At 44.1% G+C, this 25,032-nt stretch overlaps 1 protein-coding gene and 1 long non-coding RNA gene across 2 annotated transcripts; both read right to left on the bottom strand.

Moving 5' to 3' along the window:
- Positions 1–591: 591 nt before the first annotated feature.
- On the bottom strand, positions 592–24,809 carry LOC139568719 (voltage-dependent calcium channel gamma-1 subunit-like). The gene is made up of 4 exons (XM_071390752.1): positions 24,257–24,809; positions 14,165–14,239; positions 2,867–3,004; positions 592–2,663 (listed from the first exon to the last, which is right to left on the bottom strand). The coding sequence occupies exons 1-4, from the start codon at positions 24,489–24,491 to the stop codon at positions 2,434–2,436; spliced, it is 678 nt and encodes a 225-aa protein (XP_071246853.1). The 5' UTR covers positions 24,492–24,809; the 3' UTR covers positions 592–2,433.
- LOC139568720 (uncharacterized) lies at positions 17,238–18,479 on the bottom strand. The gene is made up of 2 exons (XR_011673651.1): positions 18,392–18,479; positions 17,238–18,250 (listed from the first exon to the last, which is right to left on the bottom strand). It is a non-coding gene; the product is annotated as an uncharacterized lncRNA (long non-coding RNA).
- Positions 24,810–25,032: the final 223 nt, after the last annotated feature.

Genomic DNA, 25,032 nt, shown 5'->3' with positions numbered 1-25,032 from the left:
ATCAAGGGAGCGGAGACCGAAAAGATCCGGATCAAAAGCCTGGACTCTTTCTGATGTGGCGAAGGACAGGGAGGGTGCTCTTGCTCCTCTTTCATCACCCCCTACACACACACACAGTGAGGGTACGCTTCCAAAGATCCCTCCCTCCTTTCATCACCCCCCCCCCCCCCCACCCGTCATTCCTGCTCATGACCAGCACAGGTTACCGGCAGGGTTCCCAGCAACAGTAACCATTTCATAAATCCCCCCCCCCCACCAAGAAAGATTTCAAAAATGATAGAATGCCCTCTTTCAGTGATCCACCTGGGAAATGACCAGTTAACATGGCTTCACTCTGTCGACACTCACTGTCCGAGCCCTGAGTTTTCTACATATTCCCCTCTATGGCCGTGATTCAAGGCTTTATTCTCAAAACAGGTTTGTCTTCATTGGGACACGCAAAGGAAAACATTTTGCGACTGAAAACAAAATGAGCATTTCTTATTGGGCAAGTCCAGGTAGTCCATCCCATTTCTTACGTTTTGTACCTAAATGAACACGACCCAGGTGTCTTGTACACAGAGAAGGACGAAAGAGATACAGGAAACTGGCTTTCATCAAAGCTAGATATCAGTGAATTTATTTGATTTAGAAATGCATGGTTTCATGGTCATAACATGTACGCACAACTGAAGACAACCACTGTACAGTAATTCATTCCATACCAAAAGCTAGTTCTAACAGACAAAATGGCTAAGCAAGTTATCTGCTACATTCATGAAGTCTTATGTAGTGTTTAAGTACCATAGTGCCAGTACCTTTTATCAACTGCCCTCATCTATTCAATCACATATCAAATGGGGAAAGCAATGGTATTAGAACTTGCAAGCTTGTTTTGAGACACTAGTAATGTACATTTCTGTATCAAAAAGAATCCTTGTTTCACACTTCCACTGAGTAAATAGAAAAGCAGTATCATCCATAACAATATAATGTACCCACTGGGTTTTTACAGTACACCTATTTCCTGCCTGTCCATAGAAGCCAAAGATGAATGGTAACATAGGAGAGAAGTCCAGTTTAGTTTGGCTGAGAAGACTGGACATTTGGAAAATATATATTAAAGCCATATACTGGATCTAGATGGTACATATTAAGGCTCTGAGTTTTTCCCTGACCATTTGAACTGAATGCCCCTGAAAGTGTTGGCTACTGAGTACCTTCCAAGTTAAGTTAAATGCATCAGAAGCTAACTAAAATCAGAACTAGAAGAAATTGATAACTTCATTAAAAAAAGAGTACTTGGTTCACCTAAATTGAATGGGATCAAATAGTCAAAGAAATTGGGCTGCAATGTGTTCAGCTCTAAAAAGCAGGGTTTTTTAGTGTTTGGTGTGCACCTGCTAGAACTGAATACTTTCCAACCCAAGCATTCAGTGGACTGTTGGTGTTTAGCATTCTGCCTGGTATGCACACTAAACCCACCAGACAGCATTATTTGTTTCTCCAATTTGCTGTGACAGCCATGTATTATTCTTCTAAAAGTAAGTCCTTTTGAATACTGAAAATATATTTTTTTCACTATAAATCTAATATGACCTAAATTCTAGAATTAAAAAGGATCATTTTAATATCACTCCTTTACATCACAATTAGTGTTATGTATGCTGTGAATATTTTTGTAATTTTGTTGTAATATTAAATAATTATGAAGTAATCATTTGGCATCTGATTCTAACAATTTTCTGGTTTATCTTGAAATCTGCCTGAATACATTTGACATAAATTCATTGCAAGTTGCTTGATGCACTGAAAATAACAGAACCGTCCCAGTTATAAATTGATTGACTTATGTACAGAATTATCATAAAAAACACACATTGGGGAAAAGGTGGATTCATAGGTCAAATGTCACTCGGCTGATGGAAACAGGAAATGCCGGTGCAATTTTATAAAACAGACAATTTGCTCATTCGATATGGTGGGATGTTTTATGTGTCTGTAAAATTAATTATTGCAGTGGAAAGTCTCAACCATTGCCTCCACAGGTGCATAGCCCCCCTACCCATAACTGCTGCTAGTGGTGTACAGTACCCCAACAGTTTGCACACAAGGCCAATAGACTTGCATCATTGACATTTGTGTGTCTGTTGACATTTATGTGTCTGTAAAATTAATTATGCGAGAAATTGCAGTGGAAAAGCCTTTTATCAGCAAATATTTATAGAATAACCATCATATCGGCGTAAACTTGGAGTCACACGATGACACTATGTTGTGTGGTCCTCCCACTATGACTCGGGAAAGCAGGACTCGACTGCTCCCAAGCACTGTGTGAAATAACCCTCTGGTTCCACTATATAACAACACAAAGTTTATCTTGATCGTGATCTTATTGCTTTTAAAACAAAGTGTCACTCTCTTCCTCTCTTCCTCGTCTCATCCCTCTGTCTATTACTCCACTTCGTGTTCAGCGTCCATGCAGGACTCCCAGGGGTTTTGGGGCATGCGGGGCATGGAGAGCAGGAGGAGGCCGAGGCCACTGAGGAAGAGGAGGCAGAAGCCAGCGCAGGCACAGGCGAAGGACCAGGCGTAGGAGTAGTCGATCCAGATGGTGTCCTCGCTCTCGATCATCCGCTTTACCGACTGACGCATCACCTCCACCGAGATGATGGCGCACAGGCCTGCGATTGGGCATAGAGGGAGAGAGGAGGATGGGTTAACGGGCATAACCTCCAATCACAGGTAAGCAGTTGAATCAGATATTTGTTTTTAATTTGCTATACTACATTATGATTTTAGTACTGTATCTGTTCCCTTAACCCATTGATAACAGTACAACCAAAAGATCACAGAGGTAATGTGTTATCTGCTTGTCTGGTCTTACCTGCGAAAGCGAAGAACATTCCGGCAGGTTTGAGGACGTAGTCATTTCCCTTCTTGAAGGAGCACAGGAGACACAAGGTGCCCAAGATCATAAAGGCCAGGCTGAAGATGGCGATGGCCGCTGCCGAGATATTGTACTCTGAAAAGAGAGCAAATAGAGGTCACTTCAAGATGACCCCTGACCTATGAAAATATAGTATGCCATTTAGCAGAGGCTTTTATCCATAAGCGACTTGGTCATGCATGCATATGGGTGGTCCTGGGAATAAAGCCCACTACCTTCGGCGTTACATGTGCCGTGCTCTACCAACCGAGTTAGAAAGTATGTAAATACACAACACAGGAAGAGGTTAAAGTTGCCCCTTACCACTGATACAGGGTCAGACATTTTTCCATCCAACTAGGATTGAGGGAAAGGTAATCTGATCCTAGATCTGTGGTTAAGCGCAACTTCTATCTTAAGCAATTGTACATACTGTAAACTTGGAGAGTGCTACTTTCCTCCTATAAACACTAAAATACCTCTTGAAACTGGATCTGCATAAATTAACTTTAGCTTTTCAATACTCAAATAGCTTTTTTTTTTACGTTACAGCACACGAAAAGGTGAAAAGGTAAGCAAGAGTCATTATGGTGGGTTGTGGGGGTTAATTTCTTTGTATGTCTATATAAATCAGCCATAAGCCGATAGGAGGCTTTCCAAGAAAGACTGTTTTATTCCAGAGCAGCATGAGTCCATATGTCTCCAGCTGAATTATATAAATGATATTTCATTATAGTGCAGCGCTGGGCGTAACTGGATGTGCAAACACTTATGTGGTTTTTTAATTCGTCTTTCATTTCTGCCTGAGAAAATAGTTGAAGGGACCTAACTGAATTGTTACGTGTGCAGACCAATTTAGTTTGTCACCTCATTGTACAGTACATGAGGTTGTGTACAGTCACAGAATGGACAATTAAATATATATTTTTTAAATGAACAGGAGTGTGAAGCATGATAAGGAAGATGGAATTTCATTTGGTTGGTGGAATCTGCCATCAGTCAAACTAACAAGCTACCTAAATCAATCTAACTAACTAACGGAATGAAATAACTAGGTTACATTTGAAATGACATTGCGCTTGAAGTAAAAATTGTTGTGTGAAATGAGAGACATGTTACCCAGTGAAAAAGTTCCTCTTGCAGTAAGGCAGCCATCTTTATTCAACCAAAGGAAAAAAACTAAAGCTTGGCATTACTGTACGTTGTTCAAAGCTGCTTAACCAGCCATTCCAGTTATGTTGGTGTTGTAATGTGGATGGAGGAGCTAGGCTTTGATCTTCCGCCTGCGCTCCTAGAATCGGTGCCCAGGGGAGAGCCTCTCCTCGGGGGCTCCCCTTCATCTCATTCTGGGGGAGGATGGGCCAATGCTGGCTCTCACCCCTTGAGTAGTTCTGGAATCATGCTATGTCCTGCATGGATTGCTAGCTCTCTTCCCCTTGCAACCCCAAACAGAGAGGTGAGTGGTTTCAGTGTAGGCTGAATCAGTGGTTTAATGTGTCAGGTATGGGCTGAAAGATCTCGTTGGTGCTTTAGTGATTTATTATCCCAGTGGCATTTTCAGTTTAGCTCTGTTTACGCTGCTCGGCTGGATCTGCCTGTGGCTAGTCGTACTGGCAGCGCTGGATCATAGCTCTATGTATAAATGGTAACCATTGGTTTATTGAGGAGTGAAGAATACCAATGGGCATTTGGAATGGGTCAGTGCTACATTTCAAGTAAGGGATATTTCTATTTCTGGGGCTAGCCATTAGCAATTTTGTGTGTGTGTGTGTGTGTGTGTGTGTATATATATAGTTTACACAAACTCATAATGACATGATAAGCTTTAGACCACACTATTTACCAAGAGAGTTTTCATCTATATTCTTCGTAGCTGTCTATTTACCACCACAAACCGATGCAGGCACTAGGACCGCACTCAATGAGCTGTATACGGCCATAAGCAAACAGGAACACGCTCATCCAGAGGCGGCGCTCCTAGTGGCCGGTGACTTTAATGCAGGGAAACTTAAATCCGTTTTTACATAATTTTTACCAGCATGTTAAATGTGCAACGAGGGAACAAAACTCTAGACCACCTTTACTCCACACACAGAGACGCGTATAAAGCTCTCCCTCACCCTCCATTTGGCAAATCTGACCATAATTCTATCCTCCTGATTCCTGCTTACAAGCAAAAACTAAAGCAGGGAGCACCAGTGACTCGGTCAATAAAAAAAGTGGTCAGATGAAGCAGATGCTAAGCTACAGGACTGTTGTGCAGCACAGACTGGAATATGTTCCGGGATTCTTCCGATGGCATTGAGGAGTACACCACATCAGTCACTGGCTTCATCAATAAGTGCATCGATGACGTCTTCCCCACAGTGACTGTATGTACATACCCCAACCAGAGGATATGGATTACAGGCAACATCTGCACTGAGGTAAAGGTTAGGGCAGCCGCTTTAAAGGTGCGGGACTCTAACACGGAAGCTTATAAGAAATCCCGCTATGCCCTCCGACGAACCATAAAACAGGCAAAGCTTCAATACAGGACTAAGATTGAATCATACTACACTGGCTCTGACGCTCGTCGGATGTGGCAGGGTTTGTAAACTATTGCAGACTACAAAGAGAAGCACAGCCGCGAGCTGCCCAGTGACACAAGCCTACCAGACGAGCTAAATTACTTCTTTGCTCGCTTCGAGGCAAGTAACACTGAAACATGCATGAAAGCATGTGTGATCACGCTCTCTGCAGCCGATGTGAGTAAGACCTTTAAACAGGTCATCATTCACAAGGTCGCAGGGCCAGACGGATTACCAGGACGTGTACTCCGACCATGAGTCTGTAATACCAACATGTTTCAAGCAGACCACCATAGTCCCTGTGCCCAAGAACACTAAGGTAACCTGCCTAAATGACTACTGACCCGTAGCACTCTCATCTGTAGCCATGAAGTGCTTTGAAAGGCTGGTCATGGCTCACATCAACACCATTATCCCAGAAACCCTAGACCTACTCCAATTTGCATACCGCCCCAACAGATCCACAGATGATGCTATCTCTATTACACTCCACACTGCCCCTTGGGTGCGTGCTCAGTCCCCTCCTGTACTCCCTGCTCACTCATGACTGCATGGCCAGGCACGACTCCAACACTATCATTAAGTTTGCCAATGACACAACAGTGGTAGGCCTGATCACCGACAACGATGAGACAGCCTATAGGGAGGAGGTCAGAGACCTGGCCGTGTGGTGCCAGGACAACAACCTCTCCCTCAACATGATCAAGACAAAGGAGATGATTGTGGACTACATGAAAAGGAGGACCGAGCACGCCCCCATTCTCATCGACGGGGCTGTAGTGGAGCAGGAGGAGAGCTTCAAGTTCCTTGGTGTCCACATCACCAATAAAATATCACGGTCCAAGTACACCAAGACAGTTGTGATGAGGGCATGACAAGGCTTATTTCTCAAGAGACTGAAAATATTTGGCATGGGTCCTCAGATCCTCAAAAAGTTCTAGAGCTGCACCATCGAGAGCATCCTGACTGGTTGCATCACTGCCTGATACGGCAACTGCTCGGCCTCCGACCACAAGGCACTACGGAGGGTAGTGCGTATTGCCCAGTACATCACTGGGGCCAAGCTTCCTGCCATCCAGGACCTCTATACCAGACAGTGTCAGAGGAAGGCCCTAAAAATTGACTCCAGCCACCCTAGTCATAGACTGTTCTCTCTGCTACCGCACAGCAAGCGGTACCGGAGCGCCAAATCTAGGTCCAAAAGGCTTCTTAACAGCTTCTACCCCCAAGCCATAAGATTCCTGAACAGCTAATCAAATGGCTACCCGGACTATTTGCATGTGACGAATACAATTGTATTTTATTTGAAATATTAGTGGCATAGCTTTTATTGCAGGACTTTGACAAATGACCTCAACAGTCAACCTTTTGTGTGTTTTAAATTAATACAAAACTTCCATAGAGTTTACACACATCTTATCATCTTAGCTATTATTGTGTGTAAACTCTATGGAATTGTAATCTATGGGTGACACTGAGCAAGCTGATACCTATAGAGTGTGCACCCATGATATGGGGTAAGACTGTACATTGCAATATGAATTTCCAATACACACAATAGACTGACTGGGAAGGTGATTTCTCACAGTCAAAGTCCTGCAATAAGAGAGAGCCCACTGCTCATCCCGCAATACACTGCAATCCTTCTCCCTCTGAAATGCTGCACCTCTCTCCCGACCTGCTGCAGCCACACTCTACTTGTTGCTTTAAACAGATGTGTGTGTGTGTGTGTTTAAAAAGCAACAAATCCCTTTGAAAACGGCCTATGTGGTATCGGTATGAGTCAGAAACATTTATTTTAAAGTCAAAATGTACTGCTATGTGTAAATATGATCATTTTTGTCATGAAGTCAGTCTGGTCTAAAACGGCGTTTGGAACATCCGTGCATCACAACAGGTAAAGGAAAGTTGGGTTTTGATTTGATTTGACTATGTCCATTTGCCCACTAACATGGGGTGAGCAGCTTCGGTGATTGCTCTCTATCCAATAGCATAGACAGTGAGACAGACCTGCCCAGCAGCTCTGACTTTGTTTACAAAAGACAACACGTCATGCATTTTTTTACTCAAGAAATGCTGCCCCAAACACCTTACAGGCTGACTACACCGCTCGCGTCAATTATTGCACCCACATTGCTCGCGTGCGCCAACGGTTAAAATAGAAGTCAGTTCCATTTCTAACGCAGATCGCGCTGCAAGTCCTGCCTCTCCCATCTCCTCGTTGGTTTATAGAAGCTGGTACCCACGTGCCATCTCCTCATTGGTTCTACCCACGTGGGTGATTGAAAGACGAAATAGGTCGGTGGCGGTAATGGACGTAATTGATGAAAGTTGCCAATTGCAATATAAAGTCCAAAGAAGAAAAAGAAGCCTGGGAGGAGGAGAGATGACTAGAAACAATTCGGTTGACCGTTTTATGTGTGGATTAATTGTCGGAGTAGAGGACCTTGTGCATTTCAGTTAAAATAACAACTCAATGTTTATATCCCAGGACAAATTAGCTAGCAACAGCAAGCTAGCTAAATAGGACAAATTAGCTAGCAAGTGGAAGCTAGCTAGCTAAATTGCCATAAATATTTAATGCTTTTCGACCTGTCCCCAAATTAATATAATATGTTCTGAGTTTGTTTTGATATTTTAACCTGCGTTTCGTGATCGCGTTTGGTGTGGGGGGACAAAATACATTTATGCATGATGGCGCGCGCAGCCGGGTTGGGTTCCGTGTTAGTCAGATGTAAAATTGCACAACTAAAACATCCTTGGCAAAAACGTCAAAATTAATTATAGATTTCTTGAGTTATCTTAGATTCCTTCTGGGGATTTGGAGGAAGTGAAATAGGCTTCCGCATCTACAGTGTCTCATGGGGGACAAACATCATTAACCAAACGTGTAATTGGTCAGAAAACAAAACACCAAGACTGAAATCACATTTTTCTAATGAGCGACAGAAAAAAAACGGGCCGATCGGCGTGTTCAGTGGCTCTTTAACTGTGTGAAATCACCTCACTATTCAGACTATTGAACGTATTGAACATTCATATCGCTTTACCTATAGTGTGTGCACCCATGAAATGGTGCATCAGCCTACTCAGTGACAGAGTTTACACAAATATTAGCATCATAGCTCTTATTGCAGGACTTTGACTGTGAGAAATCACCTCCCCAGTGACCCCTGCAAACAAAAAATGAGTCGTTAGGATGAAAATATCCAGTACATCTCTCCTTATATGTACTCATATACACAATGTCCTTATAACGTATGTCCTTATAAACTATATGTCTTTACAAGCCTGTGCATTTACAGGTATATTATTTCAATTTGATCCGATGTACAAATCTGTAGTCAGATGTATCTTCTACATATAAAATGAAAAAATGTGATGTGTTCAATTCATTGATAGGACCATGGGAACGGTGGGTCCCCATAAACCATGTTACAAACTGACTGACATCATCAACTATAAAAACAAGTGTGTGTGTGTGTGCGTAAATATATTCCAATTTACACCCTACTGATTGGGTCTGACAAGGCCCTGCATGTGCTTAGCAGTCCTGTCATATGTGAGAGTACATGCGTTGAATGGGCCAAATGTGCACAGTACTGGCAGGGTCACAGAGGGGGCTAGTGGAAAGATGGGGGAAGGAAAATATCCAAGTGAGAAGGGAATGGGCGTTGAGCGGGATTAGCTCTGTCACATGGAGTTCCATTGATGCTACCTGGCAGATCGTATACTCAGCTAACACATAACATTCTGAGAACCATATGTTTTTTGATGGGAATTTCAATACTTCAGCATAACGTTTTCTGCAAGTCAAGAAAACATTAGTAGTGTTCAAAGTAATGTTCTCAAATACCAGTATCGCGATACGAGGAAGTATGGAAGAAAAGGAAACAAATTATGAAGCGGATTACATTTCTTGAGGGAAACATTCCTAATGTTGGATACAATAAGTCTTATGCTGTCACCCAGAGTCACATTTGCTTATTTTCCAAGCTATAGCACACCATATTTAACAAAAGTAGGTTTTAAAGGACCATAGAGTTGAGTCATGTTTCGTGCTTTCTTTTTTGCCATGGAAAATCTGGTATCGTAGAATCACAATACTGGTATCGTGACAACACTAGTTCAAAGAATGTATTTCTTTTCAACATATACATTCTGTTCTCAGCGTCAACAAAACTCTATCCTCTATCTTGCTAAGTGTGTTCAAGTGTGTTGTCCGTGCCAACTAATTGGCCACACCTGATGTTAACGAGTGCTTGTTTCCTTTGAAATGGGGTCTGTTTGAATAGACTAAAATGAACAGCGTTGTAAACAGCTGAGTAATAAACAAACATGGCATGCTAGCTCTGTCCTGGTGACGCAGTGGACTAATTCCATGGATAGAGAACAGAAGGTCATAGGTTTGAATCTCACTGACGCCGTGCCATAATAAAAAAAATACATGTATTTGCATGATTAATGCCTAAGCAAGATTTCCATGTTCTTGAAAAATTCAGGGAAAGTTTTAAGGGAGTTATTCAAAAAACACCAAATAACTTATAATTTCTGATCTCAGAACGTAAAATAAAAACCTCCCAGGAAAACTTCCAGGGAACCATATTAAAACGTTCTCAGAACCTCCCTGCCACCTAAAAACGAACATTCCCAGAACAGGCTAAATTATCATTTTGTTTTCAGAATGTTTAAAAAATGTTCAGTTCTACCGGTCAGGAAACATATGGCTTCGTTCGCAGAACCAATGGGAAACCAAAAATGTACGTTTCCACATTTTCCTAGGAATGTGCTAGCTGGCTATCCATTCAGTTAACTTGGTATGCTGGGAAAAGTCCATATACTTCAATGTTTCTGCTTGTGTTGAAACCAAGGCTGATGGACAAATGCTAATAAAGACCAAGGGCCCCATTCAATCCGTAGCGCTGAAGAGCTGCGCTACTGCGCGTTAGGAAAGTAAAGGCAATCTTCCGACTGCATAAGTCGGCTCAATCGGAAATTACCTTCAAATTTCAATCGCGCTGTAGCGCTGAACTTTGGTGATGCGGATTGACTCCAGCCCCAAGGCACCATTGGTTATGTGTGTAAAGCTTAGAATGAAGGGGTATGTCTGGCTCTTTGTGCTTTGGTCTTTGTTAGCGTTTGTCCATAAAACTTAGAAGGAGACAATGGGCAGCCCTGCCATGCGCCTAGCATAGAGTTGAGATGTATCCAATTTGGCTTGTACTATTCACCACCCATGTTTCATATCCCAGGTTGCTTATTTGTTTTTATGACTCTCCCTTTGAATCTTCTCTTATGAAACATTCTGTCAAAAGGACATCAAAGAATACACAAATGTTGTTCTTGAAGAGAATAAACCAATATACAGGTAACTGACAAAATAAAGGAAACACTTGTGTAAATGAAGGCTATAAAGCAGGTGCTTCCACACAGGTGTGGTTCCTGAGTTAATGAAGCAATTAAAACATCCCACCATGCTTAGGGGTCATGTATATAAATGCCCAGTTGCCCATTATTTGAGGTACCATGGCTAGATGAAGAGATCTCAGTGACTTTGAAAGAGGGGTCTCAAAGGACCATAGTGGGCTTAAAGGGTGTGTGTGTGTGTGTGTGTATAAATGTTTTACTATACTTGAGTACCAAAAGTCCTCACAAGAATAGTAAACCATCTAAAATTCAGAGAAGTGAGGACATTTTGCCGGTCCTCACTTGTAAAAAGGCTGTTTTAGGCTTAGGTTTTAGGGTTAGAAATAGGGTTAGGTTTAGGGATTAGGGTTGAGGTTAGGGTTAGGTTTAAGGTTAATTTAGGGGTTAGGGAAAATAGGATTTTGAATGGGAATCAATTGTTGGTCCCCAAAAAGTCCTCACAAGTATAGTAAGACATAGCTGTGTGTGTGTGTAAATCTATTATGATTTACACCCTACTGATTGGGTCTGACAAGGCCCTGCATGTGCTTGGCGCCCTTACGTGCATCACATGGAAGTCCTGTCATATGTGAGAGTACATGTGTCTAATGGGCAAAAGCATGTGCACAGTACTGGCAGGGTCACCAAGGGGGCTAGTGGGGAGATGGCAGAAGGAAAATATCCAGGAGAGAAGGGAATGGGCGGTGACAGGGATTCACTCTGTCACATGGAGTTCCATCACGCTACCTGCCGGAGCTTATATCCACTCAGTTGACTTGGCCGCAACCCTTGCGCCTACCAAAACTCTATATACTTAAATGTTTCCTACCAAAACTCTATATACTTAAATGTTTCCTACCAAAACTCTATATACTTAAATGTTTCCTACCAAAACTCTATATACTTAAATGTTTCCTACCAAAACTCTATATACTTAAATGTTTCCTACCAAAACTCTATATACTTAAATGTTTCCTACCAAAACTCTATATACTTAAATGTTTCCTACCAAAACTCTATATACTTAAATGTTTCCTACCAAAACTCTATATACTTAAATGTTTCCTACCAAAACTCTATATACTTAAATGTTTCCTACCAAAACTCTATATACTTAAATGTTTCCTACCAAAACTCTATATACTTAAATGTTTCCTACCAAAACTCTATATACTTAAATGTTTCCTACCAAAACTCTATATACCTAAATGTTTCTGCTTGTGTTGAAATTAATTCAAGGCTGATGCACAAATCCAAAGAATGACCAAATCACCATTGGTTGTGTGCGCAAAGCTTAGAATAAAGCAGTATTGTCTGGGTCTTTGTACGTTTTGTTTTTGTTAACATTTGTCCATGAAACTTAGGAGACAACGGGCAGCCCTGCCTTGCGCCTAGCATGGACTGTTTGAGTTGAGATGTATCCAATTTGGCTTGTATTATTCACCACCCATGTTTCATTGTTGCCTATTTGTTTTATGACTGTTTCCTTTGAATCTTCCCTTATGAAACATTCTGCCAGAAGGACATCAAAGAATACACTTCTTCTGTTCTTGAAGATACACTACATGACCAACAGTAGGTGGACACCTGCTCATCTCATTCCAAAATCATGGGCATTAATATGGAGTTGGTCCCCCCTTTCCTGCTATAACAACATCCACTGTTCTGGGAAGACGTTCCGCTAGATGTTGGAACATTGCTGTGGGGAGTTGCTTCCATTCAGCCACAAGAGCATTAGTGAGGTCGGGCATTGATGTTGGGCGATTAGGCCTGGCTCACTGCCTGGCTCGTTCCAATTCATCCCAAAAGGTGTTCGATGGGGGTTCTGTATGGACCCTTGCTTTGTGCACAGGGGACATTGTCATGCTGAAACAGGAAAGGGCCTTTCCTAAACTGTTGCCACAAAGTTGGAAGCACAGAATTGTCTAGAATGTCATTGAATGCTGTAGCGTTACAATTTCCCTTCACTGGAACTAAGGGGCCTAGCCGAACCATGAAAAACATCCCCAGACCATTATTCCTCCTCCACCAAACTTTACAGTTGGCACTATGCATTGGGGCAGGTAGCGTTCTCCTGGCAAACCCAGATTCGTCCATCGGACTGCCAGATGGTGAAGCGTGATTCATCACTCCAGAGACAGGTTTCCACTGCTTCAGAGTCCAATGGCGACAAGCTTTACACCACTCCAGCCGACGCTTGGCATTGCGCATGGTGATCTTAGGCTTGTGTGTGGCTGCTCGGCCATGGAAACCCATTTCATGAAGCTCCCGACGAACAGTTCTTGTGGTAATGTTTCTTCCAGAGGCAGTTTGCAACTCAGTAGTGAGTGTTGCAACCGAGGAGAGATGATTTTTATGCGCCACTCGCTTCAGCACTCGGCGGCCCCATTCTGTGAGCTTGTGTGGCCTACCACTTTGAGGCTGAGCCATTGTTGCTCCTAGACGTTTCAACTTCACAATAACAGCACTTACAGTTGACCGGGGCAGCTCTAGCAGCGCAGAAATTTTACGAACTGACTTGTTGTAAAGGTGGCATCCTATGATGGTGCCACGTTGAAGGCCATTCTACTGCCAAAGTTTGTCTATGGCGATTGCATGGCTGTGTGCTTGATTTTATACACCTGTCTAAAATGGGTGTGGTTGAAATAGTCAAATCCACTAATTTGAAGCCGTGTCCACATACTTTTGTATATATAGTGTATAAACCAAGTGTACAAAATATTAGGAACATCTGCTCTTTCCATGACATAGGCTGAACAGGGTAATCCAGGTGAAAGCTATGATCCCTTATCACTTCAATCAGTGTAGATGAACGGGAGGAGACAGGTTAAAGAAGGATTTTTAAGCCATGAGACAAGAGAGACATAAATTGTGTGTGTGTGCCATTTGAACGGGGTATGGTAGTAGGTGCCAGGCACACTGATTTGAGTGTGTCAAGGACTGCAATGCTGCTGGGTTTTTCACACTCAACAGTTTCCCATGTGTATCAAGAATGGTCCATCACCCAAAGGACATCAGCCAACTTAACACAACTGTGGTAAGTAAGCATTAGAGTCACCATGAGCCAGTATCACCGTGGAACGCTTTCGATACCTTGTAGAGTCCATGCCCCGACGAATTGAGGCTGTTCTGAGGGCGAAAGGGGGTGCAACACAATAGTAGGAAGGTGTTCCTAATGTTTTGTACACTCAGTGTACATGAAAGTTACAAAACAGAATCATGGTGTGTTTGTTAGGCCATTATTAACATGTGTATGGACGAGGCACAAAAGAAACCTTACCTTTCTGGGTTTTGACTTCAAAAATCTCAGACTCGTCCCCTGGAGTGAAGTGTTTGAAGTAGGTGCAGTTCTCCGCTGTAGGAGACATGAAAACACGGTCAGCTGGAGGTTCAGGTCGTAGCACTTCAGGCAATGTGCAGTTTCTCATCAATACACTGAACATCACAGACGTTACTAAACAATCGTGAAAATAGCTATATTAACTTCATAATAGATGCACAAGACTTCGGAAATACAGTAGCATAATAGACCAATGTGTTTACCAAGAACTGTTTCACGAGTCTTCCACAAATGTAAAGACGGTAACTTCATAAAAAACAGATAAAAGGATTTTGATGCTTTTTACCTGGACTACCTTTAAACTACTTGTATATGGTACCGATGATTAAGCATTCTGTAGTTGCGATGTAACAGTTAATCCACACGGATCAACATTTAGGCGCACCACTTTCATCTGATGGTTTGCGCTGAGTTGACATAAAACCCTTATCTATCTTCACCATGTTGATTGACAGTGTCTGATTTTGTGTTAGCATAGGTTGTTTGGCATCCATAAATGACGCATCCAATAGGAAGAACATTTAATTCAACTTGCCAAAATGATATAATTACTCCTGTGTATACAAAAATAAATACATTCCTTCAAAGCACTACACCAGAGAGCATGATTTAGCCACAAAGGAAGATTCGCTTCTTTTAAAAAATAGCTGTGGACTGTTTTAAATCACAATGCCAGGGCATAACCTACAGTTGAGAAGCGCGCAATTTGGGCAGGCGGCGCACCATATCAAATAGCTGTTGATTTGCGGCTGTCGGTTTAGTTAGGTTATCAAAATTCTCAACTCACAATAGGCTATTTTATTGGCACTCTATGACGGAGACCATCGGCCATATCCCCGGTGAGAGAGTAGCCTGCGGTTTTTGTCGCGTTAAAGATTCTGCTCGTTTCCAGTTATGGAGACGAAAGTGTCGTAGAATTGCATGAAATATGTTTATAAACGGCATTTTTTTTTCGGATCCTCATTTTTTAAAATCCATCTAGCTGGGGCCGAGCTCTGGACGTGTGCAAATAAAGGAAGAGAAAAGCCTGAACGGTATTTTTTTGCGAACAGTGAGTTAGTTATATTATTAGCCTAGTTTATGACTATCCAATCCACTCACCATGTTAGGAATAGAAGGCTATCTTACATTAGTCTGCAAATAGATAGATGTATGCAATTCTTTATTTTTTAGCCTCCACTAACTTGAAACTCACGCGCAGCCTATAGGGGCATCCCGTTCACTTTGCTAGGCCCAATGTGTTAACCCCTGGGGATCCGTGCTAAGCACGAGTAAAAGCTGACCCACAGAATACGATCACAGCGATTGCAGAGGGCTAGGAGTATCGCCGTACGCTTTGATGCTAAACCAGAACTTCAAAACATCCATTCGCCGGGGAAACTATATTTGTAAACAGCGGCGGCAGACGGCTCTGTCACTCAGACGTTAGGAGGAACTTCAGTCGCTCAACTCTGTTCTGTCACCGGAGAGGCCTGCTCTGCATCAGATACTTGGCATCTAATGTTGTGGGCCAACTGCAGGGACCACGCAGGAGTAAGTGACAGGCTGTCATGTAGAATTATGTGAGCTAAGCATATTATCACATCGGCTCCAGCGTTCCTCAAATCCACACATACACATGGGCTAGAGATAATTCCCCTTCTCCCAGGACAACTAGGAAGATGGAGTTACTGGTGGGTGGGGTTGCCAGTTTGCATGTATTATTGAGAGAAGGCTAATAAAGAAAGATACACAAAGTATGTGCAGGTTCAATTAGCTGGATTTGGCGCCAGCAAAGCACTCTTTAATGAGTGGAATCCAGCTGACCAAATTTGGCACATGATTAATGACTTAATTTTCTCGGTGTAAACTGGTTTTCTAGTTGAGAAGACATCATCATATAATCAGAGTACAACCAACTGGTCTGTGTTACAACCAGGTAAAGATGTATTTTTCAGTACAGGATGAAAACCTAAAGTTAAATATGTCAGATTTTGGTTGTTATCTAGTTCTGTTACCTTAAAATATGCTCACAAAACATCCTTATTTGACTATTATACAACCTGGCAATGATTGGTTTTGGTAAGGTAAAGGACCATGAAAAAGGATCTAAATGTTTTAATGTTTTGACTCTCACAAATAGAGGATGTTTTTGTGAATGAGGACCGAGACTGGCCATCAAGGGAAAACCCAGAGGTGGTTACTTAGCAACTGGCTCGTCTGCTCTTTTTATCATGTAAGGCGGGCAGGGGAACGAGGTGGCTAGCCACAGAATTCAATGTTTTGGTTTAGAGAGAGAGCTAGTTTATAGAAGAGTCAGAGTACATTCGGGCCTTGAAAGGTCAATTGCTGAGTCACCTCAGCTCGACCCAGCCATTTTAAGTCGTTCACCCCTCTAACAAAAGCCTCTGGCTCTAGCTTCGGTAGTATCTCTCCGCACCACAAACTCCTGTGTTAATAACTGTAATGGACCAGAAGTGATTCTTGTCATCATGCTGAAGACCAAGTGCCTTTTCATTGCGCTGACAGGAGAGAGAGCTGCATTATGAGACACTTGAACAGGCATTGGGGCTGTGTCGCTGTCCTTCTGTGTTTGTTAATTGAAACAATAAATCCAGGGATTATGCCAATTATGCGGCGGCGGCGGAGCTTGCCTCATTAGCTTTTGATGTCCTCATTACACACTCCCATCCTCACCTTTTAGAGACACACACACACAATATAAAGGCAGTCAGTCAGGTTGGCACAAATACGCACACACACACACACACACACACTGAACGCAGGTAGGCAAGCACACGTGCACGCTCCCTCGCACACACATGGTCTGTGCCGCTGTTCTCTCTAATGGCATTGGAAGACACTCAAAAGGTCTCTCTAATGATGGGTAGAAGAGACTCGGGCCTTCCAGGAACTGGCTTACAGTATATGTGCTTGGAATTCAAACCCAGGTCTCTATAAGGACTTGTAAAGGCTCGCCCATGTCTATCCACATCTGTAGTGTGATCTAAAATAAGGACGCACGACAACGAGGTTCTAGCTCCAGCATGTTTACTAACCTAACCCTCGCATGTCATACATAGGTACGGATACCACTAAGGGACATCCTACTACATCTTCCCGTCTCCCATGAACAAGGACTCAACATGCATAACCACTGAAGCATAACTGAAATGCAATTTGGAAACCAGTATTATTCTCTAACATGCTACTTCCCATCCTGAAACAGTATGAAAGCATTCAATCACACAGTATGAACATTAACTTAGGTACAGTCTCTTTTTGCTGGGTATGGTCCCCAACAGTATGTTTTCTCTTCACGTAACATAGTCTTTCAGCGCTTCACATCCCTTTATGGGCGCGCTTGTGGCTCTGTGAGCGTTCTCTCTCCTTCACCCTCTTTTTGTGCATTTTCTGTGGCCTCAGTCTGTGTGGCTGGTAGATCTAGATCTCTTCTGAGCCTGTGTCCACCACATAGGAGCGTGGGGCATCCGCTTTCCTCAGCACTATTGCTGGTGTCTTTGAGTTTGTAATCCACACACGTTGACCTTCTGCCAGCTCTGACCTCTCCGTAGCACGGTGTCTCCGATTAAAGTCTCCAGTTTGTTTGTTTCAGCCGTTTGTCCCTCTCAGCGAAGGCCTTCCTGTTAGGCCATCGGGGTTTAAGCTGAGCCGGCGAGACAGACAATGGGGAACGCAGCCTCCTGCACATCAGGAGCTCGGCAGGCGACGGCCCATGATGCAGTGGTGTAACTCTGTAAGCTAACAGAGCCCTGTATGGATCCTTGTTCTTTTTCAGCAGTCCCTTGACTGTTTTCACAGCTCTCTCTGCCTCACCACTACTCTGTGCATGGTAGGGGCTACTGGTCATATTCTGCGGGGAAAGCAGAAAAGCAGCTCGCAGAGAACTGGGGAGCGTTATCTGTAACCAGGACCTCAGCGTTATCTGTAACCAGGACCTCAGCGTTATCTGTAACCAGGACCTCAGCGTTATCTGTAACCAGGACCTCAGCGTTATCTGTAACCAGGACCTCAGCGATTCCTTTCCTGGAAAAAAAATGACTTTAATCCATTGATAAAACCAGCTGATGTGGTTATGGGTGTCTTTGCTATTTCAATGTATCTGTAATAGTAATCTACCACTAGCAGATAAGTGTCATTTTTCCAATAGAACATATCCGCCCCTACCTTTTGCCATGGCCGTTTTGGCAGCTCCATTGCCATCATTGGCTCCTGATGACAAGGTTGACATTTTGTACAGACCTCACACTGGGCCACTAGCTTGGCAATCTGAGTACTCAGACCAAGCCACCACACCGACTGTTGAGCCCCCAGTCTGCATTTGGTTATCCCCATGTGTCCCTCATGTGTCCCTCTGAGAAGGTCTCCATTACAGTGGACGTCACTTTGGTGCACCCAATAGGGCTTCAGCAGCTGAGGCAGTTCCTCCTGCCTGGGCCATCCCTTTTTGCACTGCTGCACTACCTGTCAGCAGATGGGGTCTCGTTGTTGCTCCTCTGCAATCTACTGCAGTTTGGTCTGAGATGCAGGTAGGCTGTCCCTTATTGCATTAATGGACACCTGTACCTCACCCTCTAGACATTGCTCCTCCTCTCATAATGGATGTTTAATTGTGGCCCTAGAGAGTGCATCTGTTGTGATGAGTGCCTTCCCTGGCACATACACCATCTTGTAGGTGAACCTCAGCAATCTGAGGCGGAAGCGCAGAGCTCTGGGAGGCAAGTCGTCCAGTGCTTTTGTCCCTAACAGAGCCAACAGTGGTTTGTGGTTAGTCGCTGGTGTAAACTGCAGGCCAATAAGGTATTGGCTGAGCCTTTCACATGCCCATGTGATAGCCAACGCCTCCTTCTCCACTTGTGCATAACTTTGCTCTGTGTCAGATAAGCTTCGGGAGATGTATGCTATTGGACGCCACTCCATGTTGTCCTGCATCTGTGTGAGGACCGCCCCTAGCCCAAAGGATGATGCATCTGCTGATACCTTTGTCTTAGCGTGGGGACGGTACTGGGCCAGCACTCTCTGTGAGGCCAGATCTCCTTTGATTTTGTCAAGCGCTACCTGTTGCATGTGACCCCATGACCAGTCATTCTCTTTGGCTAGTAAGTCTCTCAGAGGTTTGGTTGTATCTGAGAACTGTGGGAGGAACTTACCCACATATGTGGCCATGCCTAAGAAGGTCCTGACTTCAGCCACATTCTGGGGTCTGGGCATATCTGTGATGGCGCTGATCTTCTCCGGGTCTGGCTCTATTCCAGCTGCACTGATTTTGTGTCCCAAGAACAAGACCTCTGCCTGTGGAAAAGTGCATTTTTCATTGAGTGTCAGGCCAGTCTCCTGGAGTCGGGTCAGAACTGCTGTGAGCCTTACATCATGTTCTGCTCTGTCCGTTCCGCACACGAGCACATCGTCCGCGTGGACTATGACGCCACTCTGCCCATCCAACAGCTGGAACATGCGTCTTTGGAAATGCTCAGGACCGCAAGCGATTCCAAATGGCAAAACGGTAACGGCCAAACGGTGTTATAAACGTTGTGAGCGTCCTACTCTCTGATGACAGCGGTGTCTGCCAGAAACCTGACTTGTGAGCCATCCAACTGAGCCAGTGACTGCTCCACTGATGGTAAGATGTGTCTCTCTGCAGAGTGCCTCATTCAAGTTAGTCATGTCCACACAGATCCTTATGTCCCCATTGGCTTTTGGGACCACTACCATCCCTGCACACCAGTCAGTTGTTTTCCTTTACTTCTCCCAGAAAGATGCTGTCCTGCTGTACCTCCTCTGAGACCTCATGCATTTGCTTTAATCGACAGACAGCTGAAAAGTGTCCTCTCCTGTGACATTTCCTGCATTCCGCATCCTTTGCTGGGCAATCTTTCCATCTGTGGAAAGGGGATTTCCCACATTTGCGACAAAACACTTGAACTAGCTACTGGTGCTGTCTGTGATTGTTTTCTCCACGTCTGTCTCTGTTCTGTGTTCCCCTCTGTTTTTTTTAGCTCGGTATGAAAATGCATTTATTTCTTCACTCTCTTCGCTCTGCAAGGAGCTGCTGTCGCGCAGTATCGTCTGCTGTCTTTTTACTGTCTCACTCTGCCTAACCTTGTCCAAAGCTGTAAACCAGGTAAGCTGGGAATCCAACTGTAACTTTTCAGAAAGTGATATTTCTTATTCCCACTACAATCCGATCTCGGATCAGCTCTTCCCTGAGCGCGCCAAACTGACAATGTTCTGCTAGTTTGTGAACAGCTGTGATAAAACTGTGGCGGTTTCACCCTGCTCCTGTTTGCGCATATTAAACCGAGCTCTCTCAAATATAATGTTGTCTTCCCCTACAAAATGCGTTTCAAAACAGTCTTTAACGGCACTGTAGTTAAGTTTCTCTTCCTCGGTCAACGTTGAAGCATTTAATATATCCTCGGCTTCATCGCCCATAGAGTAGATCAGTGTATTAACTTGAAATGCCTCATTTTTCACGTTTAAGCCTGATGCTACTCTGTACCTTTCAAAGCGCCTGAATGTCCATACAAACAAAATTCTCGGGGGGACTAATGCAAAATCCGTCAGCACTAGCCACTGGCCTGTCCGTGTTTGCGCCAGAGCCCGTTGAACTTGGAGTCGCAAACCCTGAAATCTCGCCAGTTACTTCCTCTTGCAACATGTTGCTTAGCAGTAACTTAGTCCTTGCTCGTTAGCTAGCACAATAATGATATGCGCTGTTTTATCTCCAACACTGTGCCCTCCCTGCTTTGAAACAGCCTGAATGTACGATTTACTTGGTACGTCCTTCACGTTTATGTGATTATTAAAACCACTTCTAAAACCATGTAGTGTGATCTAAAATAAGGACGCACGACAACGAGGTTCTACCTCCAGCATGTTTACTAACCTAACCCTCGCATGTAATACCTAGGTATAGATACCACCAAAGGACATCCTACTACAACATCCATGAATATAGTCCCACACTACTAGATGCCATGGCTCTCTTTGTGTTGTATTAATTCTACCCCGGAACGTTATGACTCAGCACATGTCCAGACAATGCTCTGTCTATGTGAGTGGATTAGCAGTGAGTGGATTAGTAATGCCAGGGTGGTCTCACTGTGTAACATCCCAGTGACACCCCAGGCCTCTCCACACCAACAGGGTATATACATTTCAGTGCGAATAGAGTCCAAACCGCACCCTAACTAGGAGCCACTTCGCCGACGTCAACATCTCAAGGAGACGATAAGTAATGGCACCCGATGGAACTCTACTGGCAAGTCAATAGCGTATCAATTAGCTGACCTGCTCAAAGCAGAAATTCTACGCACTACTAAACAGTACCTCATCTATCTTTAAAAAGGTGAAGAGATCAAAATAAGACTCCACTATCGCGCTGTAATGAGGTGCTTCACAGTGAGTTTGTCTGCCGTTTCATCAACATAAGGGGCTATGTTAGGCATTTCTTTCAGCCCCATGTTTTCACTCTCTTTGCCTGTTGCATAGGCTATAGCTACAACGTGTCGTAGCCGAAAATGACCCACCCTGAACCCCCCCAAAGACGACTCCAGTTTATATCGGATGGTGCCAGATAGGATGAATACGAAACACAAGTTAAATACAAACATTTAAGCTCATGTCTAAAATAGAAATAGGGAAATAGTCTACCATTGAGATCGTTATAGACAGAAAAGCAAACCAGAAAGACCAACATGCAACAAATCATCATTGGCACTTCCACAGCCGGGTTGCCCCTCCCACCACTGGTATGTGGTTGAAGTTCCGGTTGTCTACATGCCTGGGCTTTGACTAGCCTACCCCAGGACCCTTGTAGCCCACCCCCATGGGACGGGAAATGATTTTGGACAGTGGGTAGCAGGGCAGCGCCAGGGAGGGGGTTAGGGGTTAGGGGTTGAAGGGCTATGCCTGGCTTGTGCAGGTGGCCTTGTCACTCAGATGGGCTCTGAAGGTGGGCACACACTTGACTCCCTCACGGCTCTTACCCCAGGACAGCTGGGTATTTACACAGCCTATATTTATCCTCCATTGGCCCGCTGCATAGTGCTGCGCACAACAGAAAATCCCACCGATATCGTTGTTTCTGTAACAGTTGCTATATTGGCTTTGGCTGAACGTCTCGCCACATCACTAACCTAGATTGTATGTTTGCTGTTCTGGACAGTATTCATATGTAATAAATGATGTCAATATCCTGTTTTACAGTCATTCTTATTTTCTAACCATCTGTTATGATTATTTAGGAAGGCAAACAAGGTGAGCAACCTCTATGTACATATATACGGAGATCTCCATTTCTCCTTGATCTATGTAGACTACTAGCTAAAATATATATATATACATTTTTTATTCCAACAGATGGCAAAACTCATGGAGGGTCACTTAGAGAGCACCATCATCCTAGAGATGACAGAGGGGCATGAACTGTCCTAGTGGTTGGTATTTCTCTCATTTAGATGTGAGGCTATTCATTCCCAAATAGAGCTAGCGATACCAAATGAAACCCTGGTGTCTGGTATTGTACCCACTAGAAAGGTTATATTAATCTTGGCGCCTATCCACTGCATTACTTTTTTGTTCACCTGACCTAGAATGCCTTACAATCAAATGCCGACCGCATTATCTTCCAACAGAATTCTCTTCGATTACAGTCACAGCCGTGTATATCCCCCCCAAGCAGATACCTCGACGGCCCAGAAAGAACTTCACTGGACTCTATGTAAACTGGAAACCATGAGGCTGCATTTATTGTAGCTGGGGATTTTAACAAAGCTAACCTAAGATCAATACTCCCTAAATTATATCAGCATATCGAATGCGCAACACGAGCTGGCAGAACTCTGGATCATTGCTACTCGAACTTCCTGCGATGAATACAAAGCCCTGCCTTCGGCAAATCTGACCATGAATCCATTTTGTTGCTCCCAGCCTATAGACAGAAACTAAAAGAGGAAACGCCCGTGCGCAGGTCAATACAACGCTAGTCTGACCAATCGGACTCCACGCTTCAAGATTGCTTCGATCACGTGGACTGGGATATGTTCCGGATAGCCTCAGACAACAACATTGATGTATACGCTGACTCGGTGAGCGAGTTTATTAGCAAGTGTATCGGAGATGTCGTACCCGCTGTGACTATTAAAACCTTCCCTAACCAGAAACGGAGATCGCATTCAAAGTAAATGCTGCAGATGTTTGCAAAAAATGACCTTTTTAAATGTCAACCGTGCTACAAAACGGATCTTCCGTGGTCCAGATTGAATTCTGCCCATGGTCCTGTTTTGATTGGAGTAAATGATAACTGCAGTCATTATAGAGTGTATTTTAAGGCCTTGGAGCTAGCCTTGTTAGAGCTGGGACTCAGGGGATACTGCAGCTTCAAGAGGTCTTAGTTGCTAAGAGCTGGCAAACACCTCAGCTTGGGGGAGAGAGACACCTCATCGTTTAATTACTGTGGGGATGTAGCTGGATTGGGACTTTAAAGGTCAAGATTAGTCTGAAAGTGCTTGACTTAGTTTATCTTATTGTTGCGCTATTTATTGTAGCATATGCTAATCCTCACACTGTTGGGTAGTTACCTCTTGTTTCCCGGCTTCTGAAGCCTCAATATCTCAATGAAATAATTGTCTGACAAGCGGTTCTACACACCAGGAAGGCTTGTGGGTTAAGAGGAACATTAGCTGGCCACATTGCAAAGATGACTGGTGCTTGGTGACATGGCTAACCGCTAAGTGTTGAACCATGACCTTGACAAGAGTTCACTGACCCCCTTCCACCAAACCCAATCTCTACAACAATCCAAATACTGTTTTTTATACTGTGTGATAGCACATATTTCTTGATCAGCAGTTAGTGTATCCGATTTAACAATAGTTATAGACACAGACAATGTTTTAAAGTGCCACATTGGTCGGTGTTACATTAGGTAGCCTCAGACATTGGACAGAGAGGTCCAGGGTTCGGATAGACACAGACAGTGCAGATTTTCAGGTCCAACCTATAAGCCGTCTCCGTGTTATCTTGTCTTACCTCCAGGTAAGCTGATGGGGCCACAACCCTTTCCATTGTAGTCCGCCTCACTGATGTAGATGGCCTTCTTACACAGCCTCCAGAGGCCAAAGTGGGCCGCCTCACACGTCGCGTTCACCTGCTCCACCCGCGGGCTCAGCACGGCCCAATGGTCCGTCACCACCGCCGTAAACATGGACGCCATACCCACCAGGATCACAAAGAACGTCATCTTCACCTTCGTGCGCTTCTGCATGGTGCAGTTTTGTACGTGGAAACACTGACACGAAGATGTACAAGGAAGAAGAAATGCGTAGCACCGAGGTCCTCGCTTGGATCAGACTCGAAGGGACATCGGACTTCTGGGGACGTCGGACTTCTGGGGACGTCGGACTTCTGGGGACGTCGATGGTGGATTTCCGCGGGCTTCGCTCCTTAACAGCCACACAGCCTTCCACAAATGTCTCTCTCTTCCCCGGCCTACACCCTCTCACTCTGTCCTCTCTCTTTGTTGGATCTGTGCCTCTGGTTTGAGGGAAAGGGGTCAGTTTTGTTGTGCCCTAGTTTTCACGGCCCTCTCCCTTCTCTGACTGTGTCGACTGAGGGGGGCCTGTGTTCCTCAGGCTACAGCTGTTAAGGTGGATCAGGAAATTTGATGACCAAACCGACTGCCGTGGTATGGGGGGGGGGGGGGGGGAGTCTGCTGCTATAAATGTGTGCAGTGATTCAAGATGTCAGGGTGTCTTTATTGGGTTACATCAAAGTGGGTGGGAATGTGTAAAGTGTCATGATAAGGG

This window comes from Salvelinus alpinus, chromosome 2 (assembly GCF_045679555.1).
Source record: "Salvelinus alpinus chromosome 2, SLU_Salpinus.1, whole genome shotgun sequence".
Taxonomy (NCBI): Eukaryota; Metazoa; Chordata; class Actinopteri; order Salmoniformes; family Salmonidae; genus Salvelinus; species Salvelinus alpinus.
This window is presented reverse-complemented; position numbering and strand designations above follow the sequence as displayed.